This window comes from Plecotus auritus (assembly GCF_963455305.1).
Source record: "Plecotus auritus genome assembly, chromosome: 1".
Lineage (NCBI taxonomy): Eukaryota > Metazoa > Chordata > Mammalia > Chiroptera > Vespertilionidae > Plecotus > Plecotus auritus.
Genome location: NC_137770.1, coordinates 235430080 through 235454202, shown reverse-complemented (window position 1 = coordinate 235454202; position 24123 = coordinate 235430080). Strand labels below are relative to the sequence as shown.

Genomic DNA, 24123 nt, shown 5'->3' with positions numbered 1-24123 from the left:
TCAGTGTGTAATGAAATAAATAGATTTTGGGGTGTTGGCTTGGGAATTTAGAACATATTGTAAGAGGCAATGGTGAGTTTCTGGGCAGTTGATTCATAAATAAGGTTTTGAAACATTACCCATTTTTACATTGGGAATTACCAAGCTAAAGCTTAAAGTCCCCCCATCCCCCAATACCCATGAACAATCATTTAAATACAGGCTTTGAGACTTAGGCGAAAAGGTGCATTATTTACTTTAAAAACAATAATCTTACTTTGGAGTCATTGTAGTCCATCATACAGATGCATACTTTGGGATATTTGAAAGGGTAACATTTTCTTGTGATGGTCTATATCATCATATATTGTACACTATTATCCAGGCACAGGTAGGGATGCCCATCGGCCCCTCTGTAACAGAGTAAGGGAGACGGAGACTCCTTCACAGGGTGAAATGTTACAAAGGGGCTTTGGCCTTGCCTACTGTGTTTATGTAAAGAACAGGATATGGTCTGTATCGATGTTGTATTGGGAGGCCTTGGTTCTCTGGCATGAATTAATAATTAAATTCAATTAAATGAATGTTTATTTGAATTACTACTATGTAGGTCATCCTTGTTAGATATTTATTTACTATAGATAATAGATCCTGATGGTGTAAAAAAGCAAGTAACATGATCATTTTAATCCAATATTCTAGTGAGGGAGACTATGATATGATGTAACAATTCTAACAGTAGACAAAATGCTATTGGAGAATAGGTGGGAGGGTAGGGATACAAGAATAGGGGGTTATTGTATAGGCATCAAAGTTGGGCTTTTGAGAAGTTTGCTATGTTTTGTTTTCAGGGAAAGACATAAGGAAGGGCATATAAGCGGAGGAAACATTTTGAGCCAAGGCACAAAAGTATGAATATTCCTGCTGTATTAGCAGAATGGTAGGTAAATGATTTAGAATTCTAATACTTTAAAAAGTATTAGAATCATCTGGAGTTCTTGTTCAAATATAGATTTGGGGGGCATCATACCATGCTATATATAGCAGTGTTTACAGATGGGGCTCAGGAATTTACTTTTTTTTTTTTTACAAGAGCTGCTTGGTGTGATTGTGCTGTAGATTTCTCATGCTTTGAGAAAACCTGCCAGAGGCAATGTTTTCTGATGATAGGGTGACTGACAGGATTTGAAGCTGGAAAGATAGAATAGGTCCATGGTATTAGGATCATGTGGAATAGGTTCTTGGTAGCCATAAAATATTCTTAAGCAAAGAGAATAATATGATCAGATCTGTGTATTAGGGTTTACTGCAGTGTGGAGAATTCACTGAAGGACAGAGACATGGAGGCTAGGGAACAGTTGTTAGGCAATTGCAGATGATGCATCTGATGATGAAGACCTGCATTTGATTGGAGGGGACAGAAGGGAGAAAAAGCCTTAAGAGATATCACTGAGGCAGAACCAGAAGGATGTGATCATGAAAACAATATAGGGAATGAAGGAACTAGGAGGAAGACTAAGTTGACTCTTGTGATTGTAACTTAGGTAACTGGCTGGCTGACGGGGCTATGAATAGAAATCAAATACCCTGGAGATGGAGCAGGTTTGGAGTTGGTATGACTAGGTTCAATTTGGGTTTGTTATTCCCTTAGAGTATTTAAGGGGGAATGCCTTGGAGGTAACTAGAAAATCCTATCTCCATTTCTGGTTGAATTTGCTGTAGTAAACCATTTATAGCTGATAGTAGAAGTCATAATGGAAGAGACTGCTTGAACTAGGACCCTACAGGTAATAAAAGAGGAGAAAAAGTTGCAAATTCTGGATTAAATTGTGAAAAGAATCGAAAAGACTCAGAAGGAACCCACGTGAAATCAACATTCTTTCAGAATATTAGAATGACTAGAAAGGTCTTTAGAAACCTTTCTGTCCAGGGATTTGACAACATATTTTTAATGCAGAAGATCTAGGTTTTCAAGGAAAATATAACTCAGATGTGTAATAAAACAGACTCAGATGGAGCCTCTCTGGTTGGGGCGAGGAAGGGAGGACTTGTGCCCAGCATTTCCCTCTTTATTGCTTCTTCCCCACATGACAATTCTTGACTCCTCTCCAGGGAAGATGGTTTTACAACATCAGCATCTATGTACATTCATTATTTTATGGAGGCCAGAGAGATGGATTGACATGATCAGTAGTAACAGATGGGGAATGTGATGTGAAAAGGATCATAAGAAACAAAGTAACAAAGGGCGACATGGAACCCATAGCCAAAACAAGTGGGGCAGAAAATACGTGATTCCAAGGGACGAGTTAATTCGGAGTAGTAACATTCATGGAAGGAGTGGCAGGGGTGCTTAATTTTAGAGGCTAAGAAAACATTTAGGGACTCTGTTTCTTGTCCATCTAAAAGTCAGAGCTAAAGGTTTGTGCTGTGTTGGATAAAGAAAGTGAGTCTCTCCAACTTCTACAAAGTGGAGGCAGTTGTCACATATATTGCACCCCAATTATTGCTCAGACCCCATCCAAATTCCCATGGAAGTGGAATTTTAAAGATGGGGTAAGCTGGAGAATCAGAGTGAAGGACAGAGTAGCTTTCCTTTCCATGTAGGAGGGATTACAGAGGGGCAACTTGCTTGGGTGGTGATGGATGTCTTCATAACTTGTCTTGAAATTATATTTGCAAAGTCAGCATGTTCTGCTTATTAGAATGCATATGCATATTTATTTAAGAAGGCTGTTTCAGGGGGTTTGTTGATGGAAGACTCCTCTATACTGCCAGTTGGCATACAGTAGATATGATTGGTAGCTAGCTATCAGTCAGTCTTTAACATGAAAAGTACAGAAAACTCTGTATTCAGGGAGTTGTTTTGAGACATCAGCAGAAATCTGCCAAGACTGAAGGCTGACCCAGTGAATCCTGGGGGACCTTGAGGAAAGTCAATTCATTTATGCATCAAAGGAATCTCAAATTATTCTAAATGGCGTTTGCTGCTCAGAGGGTTCGGCTCTTGAATTAGCAAGCTGCAGCAAGTTCCAAGCTGGTGTTCTTTCTTAGAAAAATGCTTATGGGATATAAATCTTTAAGAAGTGCATCTCATTGTACCAATTGTTTCTTTTAGGAAATAAAAGCCCATCAGGTTGTTATTAAGTGGTCTATTTAATAGTGTCAATAAATTCTAGAATGGGAGACCGGGTATTGGTATTTCGGACGTTTTAATGGTCCCCATTGTCTAAGTTACTTGGCATTGGCTTGTTTGACCTTTGTTTTAAGGGCTTGGAAAAATTTCCCCAATTTCACAAGAGTTGATGTAGTGGTTCTTCATATACTGGATACAAATACTGAAAATATTTGAATTAAGTTAACAGTATTTGAATGATTGGACCCCATGGATACAAACAAAGTGAAAAAGATAAATTATAGACGAATCAAAAAACAACTAAAATTGATATTTTTTTACATAAAAAGCCTTAACTTATGACACTTATTAATTTAAGTTTAATTATAATTATGTAATAATTATTCAGAACAAGGACTGGAAGATTATGCTGCAAAATATTAATACAGAGTGGTAATATAATCTAGTAGTTACTGCCACCTACTAACTACTAGATTAGGAAAAAACAAGACTTCTAATTTGACTTTCACAAGCAATTGGTCTTGGTGTTGATACTTAAACCGCTTTATAACTTACTTCCCTCAGGTGAATAACATCTACCTTTTGGAGGTTATTGGGAGTAGTACATAAAGTCATTTTGGCAATCTCTTAGCAGAGGACCTATAATTTTTTTTTTAAGAACTCAATACATGTTAGTCCTTATTGTCATTATCCTCACCACATTATGACTACCACCACCATCATCATCATCACTGTCATGGCCATCAGGTGTCTCCAAGAAGCAGATGCCAGGATGGCATTGAACAGGCAAGTTTATTAGGGGAAAAACCCATGAAAGAACCTTGAGGGGGAATCAGAAGAGGCTGGAATAGACATGATGAGCGAAGGATAGAGGAGAAGAAGGGAAGCTTGAGAGAAACATTTAGACTGTGGTGACCCACAGTCACCGGTCAAGAGTCTCACAGCTTGCAGGGACCAGGGTGTCATAGTGGCTTTGTCACATTCGACATTGGCTGGGATCAGCGTGGGGAAGTGTGGACGTAATGCAAACCCCAGTACAAGTGATGGATTTCAGGGCTCAGGAGTTGGGGCCTGCAGCCGGTTATGCCCTTTGAGGTTGGGCATTTGCAAGTGGGTTCTTAAGTGTCTCACAGTTGTGAGTGATTTACAAAAATCTTCTCATTATTTTGGCATTTTATTAATTTTGTTATATTTAATCTGCATTACTTTAACATTTGGCAGAAGAGGTAAAATAAAGATTTCAAAATATATTCTTTGTTCTTGGTTAACCCAAACTGTTTGAGACTTGCCTGGATCTCACAGTAATCCCCAGCTTTTCACTTTACTTAAACATGTGGGTGCAGCTATGCCATTACTTCCCGGAAAAGTTTTATTCTTTTGATCCTACTTTAATTTCTAGTTAGAAACTTGATTTGATTAAAGAGTAAAAGTTTAAGTGTTCGTAACAGGATTCAATTAAAATAGGTCATTCTTGGGGCTCTGAAAATTGTCACTGGCCTTTGGGCAAATTGGAACAAAAGTTATAAAATTCAATTGGATGCATCCCAACATTTAACATCTTTAAGGAGGATGTTTTGCCTAATAGATTCAATTTAGGAATATTTAGTGTAGGTCATCAGCTTCAGCACCTAACAAATGCGTTTGTCTATTTTTCCCTTTAGTTATAGCTAAGATCAGGACACCTGAACTCTAATCTACAGAACAAACAATTTGTGATGGGACCTTGAAGAAAGTCAATTAATTTCTGTGACTTTACCAGTAGGTTAAAAAGGGGATTGCAATATTGGTGAATAATGTGCTTAGAGATGTTTGCATAAAAGATGCTTTGTCATTGTAAAGTATTATTGAATATTTATGGTCTACCAGACTGAGCCAAATGGCCCAGAGGAAAAAAAAACAGTCAGATTTATGTAAACCTTGTTCAGTGTCCCAGATACTTCAGGGTGGGTGTTCTATATATGAATGAATAAATCAATTCTATAAACATTATTTTAAATTTGGACGGTCCATCAATATTAGCTGGGGTGTTAGCCAATGTGCCTGACCTATGACATTGAAATAAAATGTCTGCCTCCAGGTAACTATTTCAATCTTAGAAATATTTTTAAAGCTAGAGGCATTGACAGCAATTAATGTTTTCTTAGTTTGGTGTCTGCAAAGAAATGTAAATTGGGTCTTTACCTAAAGGCTGCAAGAAATCGTCTCTCATCCATGGGGTTGCTCTGAGGATTCCCAGACTGACATCATGCATCTTATGTTTTTTTTTTTAAAAAGTAAGTTTTTATTGATTTCAGAGAGGAAGGGAGAGGGAGAGAGATATAAAAACATTGATGAAAGAGAAACATCAACATCAATCAGCTGCCTCCTGCATGCCCCCTGCTGGGGATCAGCTGGAAACCTGGGCATGTGCCCTGACCATGTGCCCTGACCAGGAATCAAACCATGACCTCCTGGTTCATATGTCAACCTCCTGGTTCGTAGGTCAACCCTCAACCATTGAGCCATGCTGGTTAGGCCTCTTATACTCCTTCCCACCTCCCCTCCCCCTTTTAAAAAAATTATTTTACTCACTGCACATTAGTTTCCTATCACTTTATTGTGAGAAATCTGAGCCTCAAAGAAATAATAAAAAACATTAGCCATAAACAATGCCCAGGAACTTAATGGACCTCCCTGCACCATACAATGCAGATGTGTTGGCACGTAAATAGTGATAGAAGATAAGAGGCACAGAAGCGATTTGTTTGGATTGGGTCACTGCTTAATCCAAATGGGTTCAGCTTGAGAATTCATGAAACGTGACAGTGGGCCAAGAGAAGCTTGCTGTGACATTTCAGATTCCCCTACCTCTTCTGATTAACCATTTCAAGGATAACAAAATGTAGATTCCATACAGGTATGCAAGATCCCTAGGTTCCCAGTGTAGACCTGTCTCTGGAGATGGATGGCTCTGCTGTCCTCCAGTCATGGACCCTGACTCAATTATACCTCAAGCCGGGCTTTTAATTTATGTGACACATTGATTCTGAGTGCAGTTTTCTAAAAGACAAAGACTGTGGTACTGTTGCCTTATGACATAGCCTGTCATTAAATGCATTTGGGTATAGTGCATAAATCTAAATATACCTTAACAAATCTCATGAGATAATTGAAAATATTTAAAAAATTACATATAGAAAAAGCTTGCTATCATGGGAATGCAAAGATTAATACCAATAACAATAGCTGCCTTTTTAAACAACTATTATTGGCCACCATGCCAGAGATTTTACACACTTTCTAAATAATTACTCCACTTTTATAGATAAGGACACAGACTTAAAGGAGTGAAGTTGTCCAGGGTGAATTAGTATGTGGGAATTCTATAAATTTTTTTTAATTGCAGAAAAAAATAAAACCCCACATTCCTGATTAGGCAGATTGCCAGGAATTCTTGCCTCATTTGTTGGCGGGCTCAGGATTCTCTAAGTGTGAATATCTGGATATGACCCGCCTCTCTGCAGGTCAAGCTCTCCTGGTCTGTCCATCTCCAGATCTTTTTACTTCTCTTGGGAAATGGGGATGAGGATTCAAACCCCAGAGCCCAGCCATGGTATCTGATGTGTGATCCCTGACTGTGGCTGGTCAAATGAAAGAAAGATCCAGCTGAGTGTGAAGCCTGTGCTTTTCATGTGTCAAGAAAGGATGTCATGAGCCCATTTTCACAAATGCCAGGTTTAGATAGGAATCCTAGGAAACATATCAAAACAGAATTCATTAAAATAAGGCATTTGAATTTAACTGATGGGCAGAACTGATTTACCTGGCCTAATTCATAGAATAGATTTAGGGAACCCACTTTTTGGTTTAGTTGTGTTGTACAATAAAAATCTGTGATTTGGAGTTGATACGAAAATCAAATTAGTGTTTCTAAAATTCTTGGGTTCCTTTGCTTCTGGAATCAGACCAGGTAAATTCCCAGGAGTCACGGTTTCTTGGAGTATTCTATGTCCACGTGAGGTCACTAGGAAGGAACAGATGCATTGCCAGGGGCTCTCTGTAATTTTCCTGCAGCAGAGGGAGGAAAGAGTTAATGGATGTAAGAGTTGCAGAGGGTGTTTCTTCTGGGCAACAGCAGTTTGAAAGCAGGGCATCTTTTGCATTTTAAGCACTGCTGTTTGATTTCTTGTCTCATAGTTATGTAATTAGAAAACTTTGTTATTATTTCAAGGGAAACAGAAAAAAGGCCTCTGAGAAAAGTACTTTCCCCTAAGGGACAGCTTTGACAGTGCACTTTGTCCAGGAGCCCTTACCTCCTGCCCCAAAGCTCTGGAACAGGAAGAGTGCCCTCTTCAAGGGGCTGAGGCCAGAGTGACTACTGAATGTAGGCAACAGAGGACCCCAGAGCTGTGTGGGTGGCTTTCCCTGGGCACACCCAGCAGGTCTGGGTGGTCTCTGGCTCAGAGCCAGTGCAGTCAGCTGGGCCAGGAAAGGGAACTAGGACTGGAGTCTTCAAGGAGGCCAGGGAGACAAAGTCCATTCCTAAAAGGACCAGTCCACTGGGATCTTTTCTTAGGGGAGAGAGGATAGCCCAAAACTGTATATCAACAACATTATACACTGCCTCCTAGCGAGTCAATTTTTTAAATGCATCAATGCCAGCAGTGCATCCAATAAATTTTCTCAACAATTCTTCAAATAGGACAACCCAGGTATTGTCCTATTTTCATTTTGCCATTGAAGAAACTGAGGCACAGAGAGGTTGAGTGAATTTTTGAAGCCAAAAGTATAGTAAGGCACTCAGATAAGTTAATATGTGGAAAAGGCCACAGGATGTAGTCAAGAGCACCATCTTAGTTCAGTGACAACAGCTTAAATGTTAGTTTCATCAGTTACCAGCTCTATGAACTTTTCCAAATCCTTGAACTCAAGGAAACCTCAGCTTCCTTTATATCTAAATGGGGTTGATATCAATAGGAATAAGACGTGATGGGGTCAGGGCATGCTACCCCAAAATATGGCACCTTGAAAGCTGAAGTAGTTTGAGAAAACAGCAGTAACAGGAATGTCACCGTGACCTTCACCCCATCCTTCTCCCTTGAAACAGGTCATAAAACACTTGTGTGAGAGGTACCTTCTCTAACTCTGAACAAAAGGAGCATCTTTATCTCTGAAAATACAAGGACCCTGAGAAGAAACTGAATAAACAGGCTTTACTAAGTTTCCCCCCAATTTACTACACTTACTTCACACTCCTTCACCTACAATATGACTCCATGACTGTCGGTTCTTCATCACACCTGGCATAAAGTACCCAGGTTTAACTATTCCTTTCCTTTACTTTTTAAATATTTTAAATTGATTTTTAGAAAGAGAGGAAGGGAGAGAGAGATGAAGAGATAGACACATCAGTGATGAGAGATAATCATTGATTGGCTGTCTCTTGCATGCCACCTACTGGGGATTGAGCCTGCAAACCGGACATGTGCCCTGACTAGGAATCTAACCAGTGACCTTGGTTCCTGGATCAATGCTCAACCACTGAGCCACACTAGCCAGGTGTCTAACTACTAGTATTTCTTTAGGTCTTTATTTTCTTATATTAAATGCATCTGTATGCTTTTTACCTGTCACTCTGTCTCTGTTGGTTTAATTTGTAGACCTAGCCAGAAACCCTAGAAGGGTCAAGGAAAACGTTTTCCTTCCCTGCACATGTAAAGTGCTTATAAGGTCTTAATCAATGATAGCTATTATTACTATCACTAGAGGCCTAGTGCATGAAAATTCATGCATGGGAAGGGGGGGCTTCCCTCAGCCTGGCCTGCCCCCTCTCAAAGTCCAGGAGCCCTCAGGGGCAGGAGGCGACCCAATGATCATGGGAAGGTGACGCCCCCATCACACCTCTGCTGCTGCCACTGCCGGCAGTGCAAGCCTTGGATGGCTCTGGTTCTTGAGCCTCAAGTGGCCCTGGGCAGCTGGGCAGCCTCCATCTGAGGCTTGCCTGTGCCTTGGGCTGGCCCTGGGCAGCTGGCGGGGCTGAGGGGACTGGGCGCCGCCACCTTTGAGGGCATGGCAGTAAATTAGCATATTCCCTCCTTATTGGCTGTGGGCTCTGCCATCTTTGTGAGGGTGTGATGGTCAATTAGCATATTCCCTCTTTATTAGATAGAATTATGCTTTTCCCAAGTATATTGTTCCATACTTTTAAGTGGGGCTCGGATCGGCATAGAGGCAATCAGAAGCTGAAGCTAGCTTAGATTCATGCAATGCTCTGGTGGATGAAAAGGAGAGGAGAGGTTCTCCGCCAAAGAAAAAGGCAAGTGCCTTTCACTAGAGGGAGTGGTCCCAAGCGTCAATGGCTGCATGCAAAAAGACTTAATCAAAAGATGAAAGAGTAATTGCAGCAGAATAGCAGAGGCAGAGGCAGTTAAGACAAAAAGCCACAGATGTTAAATGGGGCTGAGGTCCATGCAGAGGGACCTTGAGAAATCTTTGTAGTTAAAGACATTATGATCCTCAGAAAACAAAAGATACAAGTAAGGGATTGGAGTCCAGGAGGTTGAGTCCTAGAACCCAGGTTGAAATATTTCCTCTCACTCTCCATTCCTAAAAGAATTAATCACCTCTCTGCATCACTACACCCACATTTAAATTATAGTCACGTTCTGTAATGTATTATGTCAGTACAACGTACAAGTAGAACACTGTACTGTTTTTGTTTTTGTTTACCCATTCTTTAGTGGGGTAAGCCCTTCCTCTTCCTTGAGGAGAAAACACAGGGGGGATGTTTCTCGGGTGGCCTTAAGTCTTCTTGTGAACTAGGTATTTTCTGTTGTTTTGCCCATCAGGATCCACTTTCCACCTCTCCCTGCTCTGGGCCGTGGGCGGCCAGCCTATTTGGGTAGCATTGTCCTTTGGCTTGGGTTTGGACTTGATCAATGGGAAGCATTAGCAGGAGATAATAGAGTTAGGTGGGAGGAGAGCTAAACCAACATGTTTGTTCTTCTGGTTCCTTCTCTGCTGGATTGCAGTGGGTTGGCGGTGACCCTCTCCTGCCAGACAGCTCTCAGAAAGCCAATACTGGCTGTAGGTTTTAGAAAGATTCTGCTTCTAGCCCCATCGTGGGTGCTAATGGCTTCTCACTACTGCAAGCCCCACGGTCCTGCACCATCCCTGGTCACTATCCCCAGGCCCTACTTACACCATTGTAAACAGTCCTTTTGTGAAATCTCTTCAGTTACCCAGCATGAGTGCCATCTGTTTCCTGCTGGGACCCTGGCTGATACATAATGGCCTCTTCTGGTTGCAAAACACAGTCTCATTTTTGGTCTTCAGAATAATTAATCTATGAAATACTGCAACTCCAAGTCTGATGTAGGGTTAAGTTTCTTTCATAGCTCTGTTGGAGGTCAGGATGTGAGTCACCTTCTTTCTTTCCCCCCTGCTGCTCATAGTTCCGAGTGTTTACCATGACTTCTGACCTGGTTGAAGCTGGTTGAAGGTGAGGTCATAAAAAGTTCTTAAGATAGTTTCACAATGTCTGATTTTGGCAGATATTTAGAGCTGATTCTCTTTCTCATGGACATGCTTATGGCTTCTTCAGAGACCTCTCCTTGGCTGAGAGCATCCTACTATCCCAGATACACATAAGGTTGTCCTCTTCAGCTGGTCACTTTCCCTCTCCAGCCACTGACCTCAGCTTCCATTTGTCAAGGAATCATTCATTTTAAAGCATTTGCTGCATTAAAGATGTTTGTTTTCAGGTGCATACCTTTCCTTGAGAGGACTTTAATAACATGTTCTTCCTTAAAAACCATTCTGCTTTAATTTTCTGTTTACTCCAAGATTTATGATTTTTATGAATACCCATGTTCTAATCTGCCACATCATTATTTTTTTTTATTTTTAGTGCAATAGTTTCATTTTGTTCCCTCACCCTTTTACCCCCCCCCCCCATCCACATTATATAGCTCTTTACTCTTTTCCCATCTAGCACAGTGTTCCACAGAGGAGGTGCTGTTGGGTAGGGCCACTTCCTGGTTGTGTGTGGCTGCTCAGCCCTTGGCAGGACCTCATTGCTGGCCCTGCCACTAAATATCCGTAGTGTCCAGTCCTGGGATAACTGAAGCATACTTGCCCATTTCCACATCCTCCTTTGGGCATCATACCACTCCTGACCTTGAACCAGAACTTACTAGTTTGGAACTGAGGTCTACAATTTTCCTTCTCTTGTGGTTATCTTTATTTTCCTAACTTAATTTTAAATTTTATTTTAGTAACATGGACATAGTTTAAAAACTCAAGTGCTGTGAGAATTAGAATACTTAACAACAAAGACAGGTTATTTTTTATGTCACTCCACTGTACTTACTATTTATTTTCCCCAAAGCCAACACTTTTGAGTCTCTTTACCATCTTTTTCCAGTACTTCTATGTTTCTAAATAGCATGTATGTACAGCTATGATTTGATGTTTTAGTTGAAAATATAACATACTGACTTCCTATATGTAAGATAAGATTTTTTTTTTAAGCCTGCTTATAGCATCATCCTCACAAAGCCAACTTTCTATTCTCTACTTTTCTAGTTTGGATATTTAACAAGTTTTGTTTAAAACCGTCATTCAGTTTTTATGCCATTGTTTTGTGTAAATATTGTGCAGAGCTGAGCTACCTTATGTCCTTTTAGTCTTGCATGGACTTTATCTTGCCTGAGAGTTAATACTTGTCTATTGTGGTTGGCCTCCCTTCTATGATTCTTTCCCTAATTCATCCCCACACTGTCTGCCAGAAATGTAAATTACCGCTTGACGTGTTCAAACACATAAGATACTTCATAGTTGGTGTGTGTTTGTTTGTTTTTCCCTTGAAGACATTCCTTCTGGAACCCACTATCCTCATGTGACACAATAGTAAAATGTGCTTCCATGGAGTGTGGTGGTTTTTCTTGTCAGTTTGGGGCCCTTTTATCTTTTGAACTAACTTTAAGCTGAGGACTGCTTCTAGATCAGAGTATCTGCTCGCCACAACCTCAAGGTTTCACAAAGAATAGTCATGTCGAATACACTTAGTGATAAAAATAAATACTTTTGTCATACCTTACAAATGGCAATTACTTGAATTTTTAGCCACATTTCATCTTTTAAATGAAGACTGCAATAACTTACAGGCATGAAGATAACTTCCTCATATTTCTTTGAGGCAGCGAGGCAGCAAACATTATTATTTCTACTTTATGTCAAGCACAAGACATGAGGATTTTAGTCAGCACCTACTATTTCCATATCCTGTCTTGTTACTGGAAAGACACAGATAAGTGAGTGCAGATTGGACCCTGCCTTACAGAGTGCCATGATATTTTAAAGATGACTCTAACACTGTGTGTTAGTTGTGTAGTAGGTGCACCAAGGAGGGCCGGATTGCGGTGGGGACTCAGAAATGCTACTGGAGAGGTAGAGTGGGCCCGGCCAGTGTGGCTCAGTGGTTGAGCACTAACCTATGAACCAGAAGGTCACGGTTCGATTCCTGGTCAGGGCACATGCCTGGGTTGCAGGCTAGATCCCCAATGTGGAGTGTGCAGGAGGCAGCTGATCAATGATTCTCTCTCATCATTGATATTTCTATCCTATATCCCTCTCCATTCCTTTCTGAAATGAATAAAAATATATTTAAAAAAATAGGTGATGTGGAAGTCCGTTTTGGGCTTTGAAGAAGAAGTCTACACACACACATACTTACCCACGTACACATTTATTTATTACTAGACATGATTTACTTTGTGCAGAGGACTGAGGCCTATTTAGGCCTGCATCCTCTCAAAGGACATTATTGTGGTAAAAGTGAAAGGGACAAGACCCTCTTTGTAATGATGGCTGCTAAATCAGGAAGCCTGGGGCCCCATGGACCAAGTCAGACAAGCCCAGATACTTGATTCATCACCACAGGCAAGATTGCATATATTTTTAGTGAGAGTATTTCCTACATGTGTACTCATATCAGTAGCAGGCTACAGAGAGAAGAACAGAGAAACTGGTCCCTTGTTGTGTAAGTGTAATGAGTATCGTTGCATTGAGTTGAGAAGAGGAGAAAACAAACACTTATTGCACGCATACCATCTGCCATGCACCCCGCTAGGCACTTTTGCTTTGGCTCAGATGGTGTTTTCCAGAACCCCATGAAGTTGGTGTTTACATACAGAGGAGTTCGGTAAGAGGCAGAGACAGGACTGAACTCACCGCTGCTCAGCCCTGTGGCCTGTGCTCTTCCCACCATGCTTTGCAGCCTTGGAAGTCTTCCATAGTTAGGTTTGTAACTAATACCAATATTTTACATTTTTGTGGGAATGCTTTCTATGTCATAGAATTCAGAGACATTTTTATTTTCTTCCAAAATTACTAAAAAATAAAATATAGGACCTTATCATTTCTTGCCAAAAATATTGAAATAATCTGCCAACTGGTCTTTGTGCCCCTAGTGCCTTCTTTCTGCCACTTACCTCCAACATTGCCACTGAGTGACAGGTTTGCTTTTGCCCTTATTGGATTCACTGTGACAACTCTTGCTCTTCTTTCAACACTTATCTTAAAATGTTTCCTCTTGGGTAAGTTTGGCTGACAGAAGTAACTCTTGAATGCTTGCTTCTTGATTCATCCATAGTATTTTTGTACTATCTTCATAGAACTCATCCTAATGTGGCGTAAGATTTATTTGTCTAATATTAACTAGATTGTGAGGCACTCAAAGGAAAGTGGATGTGCAATTATTATTTGTAAAATGTATAAATGTGCACTAAAACATTAATTCACAAAGAAAGATTTCATTTAGTCTGAGACTCACCTAAGTTGTCAACAACAGACTTCATAGAGTTTAATGTTTTGGTGTCAATCAGGGTAGGACTGGTGTATCACATTTTGATAATCAAGTAATTAGCTATGTGATATCTGACCTTGGGAAAGTTAATCTTTATGAGTCTTAGTTTCCTTTTGTTCTTATTAGTAATAATAATAGTACATCTTCTAAGGGTTATTCTAAGGGAAAGAAGGAGGTGGTTGATGTAAGTTGTTGGTGTAGAACTGACAGAGAGCTAAGACTCAAAAATTGTGTTTATTATAAACAATGAAATATATTATAAAGATAGATATAATAAGTTATATTTTATGTGTATAGTATAAAAATAAAACTAATATTCATTTAGTCACCATATTTCTAGAACCATTCTCTAATATTTTCTTCTTAATCCTCTTCCCAAATGTATGAATTTTGCATTTATCAATTCCTTGCATTTTGTTATGATTTTAGCACATGAGAATGCACAGCTAAAATTTATTATTTAATTTTACATGTTTTGAACATGGTATAAGTGGAAATATATTATGTGTATTTTTTTTTGCAACTTGCTTTACCCTCTCGATATGATATTTGGGAGATTTATCCATGTTGATCTGTGTAGATGTTATTCATTCATTCTTGCTCCTGTGTAGTCTTTCAGTATATGACTATGCTTTAGTTTATTTATACTTCCACTGATTCATTGTCCTGACAAAGGAAATTGGCAGTTTTCAGCTTGGATTTTGTTGTTGTTGCTTCATGGATATATATATATATATATATATAATCTCCTGGTCTACATTGTAGAGTATATGGTGGTACATGACTCACTAGGTTTTGATATATGTGTTCTTTCAACTTTGCTAGCTATTTCCATAATGTTCTCCTTTCCTACAGTGTATAAACATTCCTGCTATGCAATAATCTCTCTAATGCTTCATATTGCCCAACTTTTAAATGTATGCCAACTGTGTGGGTGTAGAATGGTATCTCATAGTGGTTTCCATTTGCATTTCCAAGTTTTTTAACGATGCCTTACATTTTTAAAAATGTTTGCTAGCCATGTGTTTCTCCTTCTGTGAAGGAACTATTCACATCTTTGGGCCATTTTTCTATAGTGTTGTTGGTCTTTAAAATCAAAATATCCAAATATAATTGTGGATTTGTATATTATTTTGTAGTTTCTTTCATTTGTTGCTTCCTGTATTTTGAATCTCTGTTATTAGGTGTATAAACATTTAAAACTGTAATCCTCTTGTCCTGGCCGGGTAGCTCAGTTGGTTAGAGTGTCATCCCAATACACCAACGTTTCAGGTGCCATCTCTGGTCAGAGCACATACAAAAATCAACCAATGATTACATAAATAATTAGAACAACAAATTGATCTCTTTCTCCCTCTCTCTCTCCCCCTTCTCCCCACCGCTCCATTTCACTCTCTGTCCTTTCCTCCCTCTTATTCTCAAAATTCAATAAATATTTTTTTAAAAAAATCTTTGTTGTTGAAAGTATGTGCCCTTTTTTCCCCATTGACCCCTTCTAGCCTCCCCACCCACCCCAGGCCTTCACCACCTTATTGTCTGTGTCCATGGGTTATGCATATATGCATATAAGTACTTTAGTTGATTTCTTCCCACCCCACTTCCCTCTGAGATTCCACAATTTGTATCATGCTTCTATGTCTCTGGATCTATTTTATCCAACATTTTATTATGTTCATTTGATCCCACATATGAATGAGATCATGTGATACTTGTCTTTCTCTGCCTTATTTTACTTAGCATGAATTTGGTAAATGATTTTTAAAAATGTAATCCTTTTGATAAATTGACCCCTTTAATATCTTATAACTGACTAGAGGCCAGGTGCATGAATTCGTGCACGGTGGGGTTCCTCGGGGTGGCCTGTGGGCATCGACCGAAACTGGCAGTCCAACCCCACCTGCCGCTCCTGCCTGCTGCTCCCGTTCATCCTGGCTCCACTGCACCTGCCATGGGCTCATGCCCAGTCAGTCCCAATTGGGAGAGGCTCGTGCCACTGCAGCGGTGCTCTCGTCAGCTGTGAGCCATGCATCTGGCACCCGTTCCAAGGGGGTTGGAGGAAGTCTGGGACTCGATCCCCGCAGGCCACCCCAAGGGACCCCGCCCATGCATGAATTCGTGCACTGTGCCTCTAGTATAGAGATAATATTCTTGCTCTGAAATCTACACTTGTATCAACAGAACTACTCCAGTTTTCTTTGATTAGTGTTAGCGTGGTACATGTTTTTCAAACTGTCGCTTTTAACCTTTTGTCTTTATTTTTGAAGTGAGTTTCTTGTATGCAGTATATGGCTGAGATTAGTTTTTTTATTCAATCTGATGATCTCTTTGAATTGGGTTGCATAGACTCATTTACATTTAATGAAATTATTGGTCAAAGTTCAAGTGATATTATACTAGTTTATGTGTAATCCATGACATTATTTTAACACTATGTTACTAGCCTGTGATATAATTAAAGACTCATAACAGCATACTTCTACTTCTCCTCTCTTGGCCTTGTACTACTGCTGCTGTGCATTTTATAATTACATCTATTATCAATGCTATACAACATTATTATTAGTTTTATTTAAACAATAAATTATCTATTATGGAGATTTAAATAATAAATATCTTACATATTTACTCCTGTAGTTATAATTTCTGGTGCTCTTCTTTGTGTAGATCCATGTTCCCATCTGATTTTCTCTGCCTGAGGACTTTTTAAAATGTATTATGAGAAGGTTTGCAGGTGAGGAGTGCTTTGAGCTTTTGTATGTCTGGAAAAGTATTTAGCCTTTTCTTTTGAAACATATTTTTACCAGGGTTAAACTAATTGGACAGATTTTCCCCTTTCATTATGTTACTCCACTGTTTCCATGCTTGCATTATTTTTTGACAACAAATCTACTGTATTTTAATTTTTGTTCCTCTAGACATTATGTCCTTTTCCTCTGGTTATTTTTGAGATTTTTCTCTTCATGACCAGTTTTGAGCAGTCTGATTATGGTGTGCTTTGGCACATTTCTCTTCATTTGTTTTGTGCTTGGGGCTCATTGATTTTGGAGTTTATGGGTTTATAGTTTTTATCTTCCAATTTTTTTTCTGTGTCCTTCCTTTCTTTTCCTTTGTAGATTCTGATTACATGAATATTAAGCTGATTGAAAGTGTCCCAAGGGTCACTCATCCTCTATTGTATTGAGTCTTTTTTATAGTGTTTCATTTTCAAGGGTTTCTATTGCTATGTTTTCAAGTGTACTAATCTTTTCTTCTGTGATATTTAATCTACCATTAATTCCATCCAGTGCATTTTTCCTCTCAGGTATTGTAGTTTTATCTCTTGCAGTTCAATTTTGATTTTTTTATTTAAAAAGTCTTCCATTTATCTACTTACTTTTGTATTTATGAGTGAGATTGGCTTATAACTTTTTTTTTTTGGTAGGGCCATTTTTTGATTTTAGAATCAAGGACATTCTAACCACATAAAATGAGTTGAGATATATATATTTTTTATTTTCTGGACTATTTGGCAAGAGTTCTGTTTACTAGAACTCAGTTGTAGAACCAATTGGCATGGCATTTTGTTTGTGGAACATATAAACTACTGATTAATTTTTAAATAGTTTAAAAAGATCTTTCAAGTGTTTTACTTTTAGTTGAGCCAATTTTGAAGTTTTAATTTCTAGAATTTATCATTTCCATATAATTTTTCATACTTGTTTTTAAAAGTTTTAGAAACAATACACTCTTTCATCAGTATAATCGCTGTAGTTTCTATAGCTATGTTTTCCTTTGCATTACTAATACTGCAACATTTTCTTTCTCATTTTAAAATTTTATTTTTCAGGGTTTATTATATCTTGTTAGACTTTTTTAAAAACTACCATTTGCTTTTGATAATCCTCTCTATCTTGGTTTGTTTTCTATTTTATTATTTCTGATCTTATCTTATGTATTTCCTACTTATGTCACCTTCTGTTTTCTCCTCCTCCTCCTCCTCCTCCTCTTCTTCCTCCTCCTCCATTATCTCCTCTTCTTTGTTTTTTATAACTTTAAAGTGAGATACTTGGCTTACTAACTCTGAGGCTTGCTTCTGGTCTAATATGTGCGTTAAAGTTTTCTCTCTAAATATTTTAAACTACATCCTACAATATTTTAATATTTATTTTTTGCTACTTAGTTTTTAGTGTTTTCTGGTGACCGTTATAATGCCTTCTTTAAGTTGTTCAGATGTACTTTTCCAGATATCTGAACTTTTGGGATTTCTAATGTTCTTTAGACATTAAACTCTCACACAGTATATTAGAGATTGTCATAGTCATTTCTCCAAACTTTGAAATTTATGGAGTCTTTATTTATGGATCAATTTGTGCTTGACTTTCATAATGGGTTTGTCTGCTTGAGAAGAATAGAGTGTATTCTTTAGTAGTGGTGTTCATTATTGTGCATTGTCATTTATATCAATTAGATCAAGCTTGTTAATATATACCATACTTATTCTCTCTCAGTTACTGAGAGAGGTTTTGGTATCAAGGTTTTTCTACCCACAGAAAATGAGTTGAGGAACTCTTCCTTTTTATTTTCTGGAATGATTTGTGCAAGAATAACATTTTCCTTTTGCTTTTTAATGTTTGGTAAAACTCATATATTAAAAAAAAATATCCCATGATGAGGTGGGTTTGTCAAATGTTGCTTTTCAGTTTTGTCAGGGTTTTTTGTTGTTGTTTTTTGTCAGTTTTGCTTCAGATATTTTGAAACTAGATTCTAGATGCATGCACATTATAACAGTGTTGTCATTATGTAGGGACTGCATTATCTTCATTAATGCTTTATTCCTTGCAGTCCATAGCTGTTTTTTGGTGGGCAGGGATATCTTTTATTCATGTTTTATTCCCAATTTATATATATTTTATAGAAATATAGGCGAATTTGTAAACAGCATGTCACTGAAATAAAATTTTAAAAAAAATCTAGTATGACCATATTTCTTTTTTATCTGGGGAGTTTAGACAATTGACTTGCATTCTCATTAGTGATCATTTATAGCTTGTCCTACCAACTTATTTTATGCTTTTATTTTTCTTACCATTTATATATGTGTGTGTGTGTGTGTGTGTGTTTTCTTCTGATTCTCTTGTTCTCTTTTTTATTTATTTTTTCCCATCTGGCATAATAGTTAAGAGTGTGGGATTTGGAAATCAAATGTCACCACTAGCCTAATTTTAGAATCCCCAGGCATGTTGCTATATGTTCGTCTCATATGTATATGTTAAAAATACATGGATTGTCATATATTTTTAAATATATAAAACATGATAAACATATTATATATTTATACTCTTTGAAATGACAGAGTGAAATGTTATCTTAGAGCAATTTTGGGTTTGTAGAAAAATAGAGCAGATGGTCTAGAGAGTTACCATATAACCCATTGTCCAAGTTACTCCACCATTAACCTCTTGCATTAATGTGGGACATTTGTTGCAACTGATGAAGGAATATTGATAAATTATTAACTAAAGTTCACATTTATGGTTTTGACCACGATATGTATTCATCATTACAGTATTATACAGAATAGTTTCTTTGCTCTGAACACATCTATACTCCACTTATTCACCCCTGTATACATTCTTTTGAATTAAAAAAAAATATATATATTTATCTTTGTTGACTTTAGAGAGAGAGGAAGGAAGACAGGTAGAGATATAGAAACATCTATAATGAGAATCATGGATTGGCTGCCTCCTGAATGCCCCCTACTGGGGATTGAGCCTGCAACCTGGGTATGTGCCCTGAAGGGGAATGGAACCATGACCTCCTGGTTCATAGGTCTATGCTCAACCACTGAGCCACACTGGCTGGTCATTCTTTTGAATCTTGATTTTCTTGTCCTTTTGTTGTTCTTGAACATTATAATTTTCACGGTAGCTTAGTTCATCTGATCTTCTATAACAAAATAGCATAGACTAGGTGGCTAATAAACAACAACCGTTTATTTGTCACAGTTCTGCATGTTGGGAATTCAAGGTCAGATTGCCAGCATGGCTGGGTGAGGGCCTTCTCTCACAGACAGACTTGTATCCTCAGATGGCAGAGGGAGATCTGTGGCCTCTTTTGTAAAAGCACTAATGCTATCTCTGAGGGTTCTACTCTCACGACCTAATGACCTCCCAAAGACTTACCTCTTAATTGATCACACCAGGCGCTGGGATTTCAACACACAAATTTTGGGTGGGATGAAAACACTCAGACCATAGCAGGAGGTTATTATCTATTCTCTGATTCATCCATTTTCAGTGTTGGTTAGTGTTTCCTCTCTATTGATACACCTTAAATTAATTATCTGTTCTGCTGTTGATAGGGTGTAAGTTGTTTCCAGGATTTTGCTGTTATAGACTATACTGCCTCAATATATTACAGATTCTCTGCCTCATATAAATTCTCTGTGAAAATATATGAGTTTGTCTGCAGGTTGTCCACTGTGAAGGGGAATTAGGGAGTCATGGTTTTTTTTAAAAAAATAATTAATTCTTTATACCATAAAATGTATTCTAACTACCTCTTTAAAAAATTTCTATATGAGCCTAATGAATCTAACCTAATTTTTACTTTCTGTTCCTCTAGTGTGCAACATTCTCTTACCTCTGAGTTTAGTCACATCCTAACTCTCCTTTTCTCTAACTTCTACCTGTCCCTGGCTTGATAATCCAGCATTTCTTTTATGCTTCAATCTTAAGTCATTTCTATAAGAGACTTCTGACTTGAGCCCACATCTGGATAAAGGCCACTCCCTGGTTACCTGAGTTGGCTGTTTCCCACATGCCGATAGCTAAATTCCCAAGGGCAGGAAGCACATCAGAGTACACCCCCCTGTCCCCTGTGCTCAGCATAGTGCCTGACACAGAACGTTGTATGAATGAATGAATGTATGGTACCAGGTTATCCCAGCAATGGTGGGAACCAGCACCTTACCTACAAATCACTGGCTGGGTCATCACAAGCTCCATTGTTAAATAACAGGAGAATAGGCTTCAAGTATAGAGGACCAAAGATAAGATCTCAGGACTTGGTCATGGACATCAAGGACAGAGCGTGTCAGTCATGGCCAAGGGAAATGTTCATAAGGAGATGTTTTCAACTCAGACATTTTGAGCGAGCGCCTGCCTGATTTGACCAGCCAGGAGATCTTCAGATAATGAACCATGAAATCCTGCTATGTGGCAGCACTATGCAATAATTTTTCATTTGCTACCAGTCAGCTTCAGGGATCAAGGACAGCAGAACACATAACCGGCTCATGCACATTATTGTAAAAGCATATTTTAAAGTTATAAATATGGTACATTGAGTTAATGAGGTATGTTCTTTTGGCGACAAATATTTACATTCCACATATGCCCGTGGATGTCAAGAGTGTAAATGTTTCATTTTCTTTTTCTCAGGAGGCTGGGATGCAGATGGAAAAGGCCCTAGTGTCTGGGACACATTCACCCATCAGGGAGGAGAGAGAGTTTTCAAGAACCAGACTGGCGATGTAGCTTGTGGCAGCTACACTCTGTGGGAGGAAGATTTGAAATGTATCAAACAGCTTGGATTGACTCATTACCGCTTCTCTCTTTCCTGGTCACGTCTGTTACCTGATGGGACGACAGGTTTCATCAACCAGAAAGGCAAGTGTTTCTTAAAAATAGAAGGTTGCAGCTTTAATTCAAGGTTATTGCTGCAGCCTGGCATAATTAATCCAGTATGCTATTCTGCCGTGTAGCTTGGAAATTGCAAGTTTTGGGAGTGATTATGGGATACATTTTTTGAAATGGGCTTGCATTAGCTTTCTCAATAATATTCTGGATTCCCTTAACTGCAGATCTTTGTTGGGAGGGAGTAAGGAATAGATGGACAGGAAGAGGGTTGGAATAAGTGTTTTAACTACATAAGGTCTTATTGGAGTGTTAACCTGAAGGTGAATTTTCAGGAGTTGTGTATACATTGTTTTCAGTTGTGTTGCACGGGGATGAGTTAGGAAAAGCCCTAGAAAACTCTAGGTGATTCTGAGCATTTTATAGGAGCTGAATTCATGGAGCTAAAGAACTAGCACAGAGGTTAGCACCAAGGCATCTGAAGTCTACGTACCAGGGTTACGTCACTTCCTATCTATATAAGCATCTCTTGGGCATCTCTTGGTGCCTGTTTCCCTACAAGTAGAAAGGGATACTACAGTTGTTCCTACTTCAAAGAGTTGTTGAAAGGTTCAATAAAATAGTCCTTACACTTGCTGGTATATCATAGAATCATTCAATAAGTGTTAGCTATTATTTGTATTATGCCTTGTAATTCAAAGGATGATGCCCTATTTGAAAGACTGTTATTTATGAGGCATTTATCATACATTTTTCTGAAAGGTAAAATTATTACATTTTACAGAGGTACACATCCAAATCCAGATATTTTGCAAATGGTGGGTCTGGAAATTAAATCTAAGGTCTGCTTACCTCCTTCCACACACAGGGCTGGCAAATGATGACCTGAGGGCCAAATTTGGCCTGCTGCCTATTCTTGTCAATAAAGTTGTGTCGCAACACAGTCATGCCCAACCATTACATGTTGTCTATGGCTGTTTTCCCACCACAGTGGCAGAATCGAGCAGCTGGGGCTGAAGCATTTAGGCTATGGGCCTAAAATATTTACTATCTGGTTCTTTACATGAAAGTTTGTGACCTCTGCACACAACATAATGGCCTCTTAATAAAGAACCTTTATTGCTACTTTGTCTTAGAAAAGATTTTACACTATTCCTAGTGTTGGAAGGAAGTGAGGCAAGGGAGGTGTGGAAGTTGCAAAATTTAAGGAGTCATTTAAGATGGGCAATTGCAGGCACCTGAGGGAAGGACCTGCTTGCCTCAGCACACTTCCAGCCTAGAGCCTTCACTGATAGTAAGGGGTTCTGTGTGAGCAAGTGATCTGATTCTGTACATAGTAAGAACAACATCTGATAACAATTTCTAGATAGCTTTGTGCACTTGCAATGCTCATTTTATGTCAGGTGGGATCTCTACCTTGTGACATGGACTCACATGTCACCTACAGCCTTAGAGTAGCCTCTACTCAATGGGAAAAACATAAGATTAGCAGGTTCATTGCTTGATTCTAAAGACATTAGCCCTATGACTAACTGCTGTTGGTTGAATGTCTTCTTTCTTGACATCACTAGCAAGTTTTAATTTTATTTTGAACAAAAGTTAATTTGTTCTTCAGTTTTAAAATGAACTCATACTTTTCTACCTTCTTAATCCATCCCCTATATCTTCTCTGTTCTCTGGCACCACCATACCCCCCAAGTCTAAAAACTAAGAGCTATCTTTGAATCTTCTCTTTGCTTTCTACATCTGGTTGGTTCTCAAATGTAACCCATGCTACTTATGTCTCTTTGACTTCTCCCCTCCTAGCCATCTTCTCTGCCCCTGCCCTAGTTTAGTTGTTTGTCATTCTCATGAAGGACTTTTTTATATACCCTTGACAAGTCTATCTACCTTCACTCTCTTTCTTTGTTTTTTAATGTTTTATACAAAATGCTACCACAACAGTTTTCCTAAAGCTTGGCCCAAGTCATTTGGTTTACTTCATCCCTGCTAAAAACAAAGCAACCTAAACATATTTTTAGTCACCCCAAGCCTCAATGTACAGTCTACACTCCTTCACATATCAGTCTGGGTTTTATTTGGCTTAGTCTTAACTCATCCCTGACTCATGACAAGCTGCAATTCCCCCATGTGTATGACCCCTGCATTCCCTGAGCATGCACCCCACAGCTTGTTCAATATACTACATAATTTTCCACCTTTGTCAGAATTTTCTTAAGTTCTTCCTTTTGCCTGAAATGGTCTTTCCTTAACTCCCAATTATACCCCCTGAATGTCTACCCTTCTGTTAAGGCCTAACACAAATGTTTCCTCTTTTTAAAAATCTTTCCCTATTCCTAGATAGAAGAAATTCTGTTTTCTGTTTTCATAGCACTTTGTAAAACTCTTTGGGTATTTCTCACATTCTTCTTTCTCTCTTAGTGTTATCATATCCCCTGTTAGACTGTGAACTCCTGAGTTGAATTCAATTCAACAATCATGTATTAATTGTCTGTGTGTCAGTTGTACTTGGTACTCATAACAAAGATATGACAATCCCTCAA

At 38.6% G+C, this 24123-nt stretch overlaps 1 protein-coding gene across 2 annotated transcripts in view; it reads left to right on the top strand.

Moving 5' to 3' along the window:
* LOC308233430 (cytosolic beta-glucosidase) overlaps positions 1 to 24123 on the top strand; it is a gene marked incomplete at its 3' end in the record, with an annotated part of 109582 nt that overhangs the window by 11891 nt on the left and 73568 nt on the right. For both annotated transcript variants that reach the window (XM_080640367.1, XM_080640368.1), the window contains exon 2: positions 21386 to 21613. In XM_080640367.1, the coding sequence (XP_080496493.1) occupies positions 21386 to 21613 (228 nt within the window). The remainder of the gene's footprint in view (positions 1 to 21385; positions 21614 to 24123) is intronic.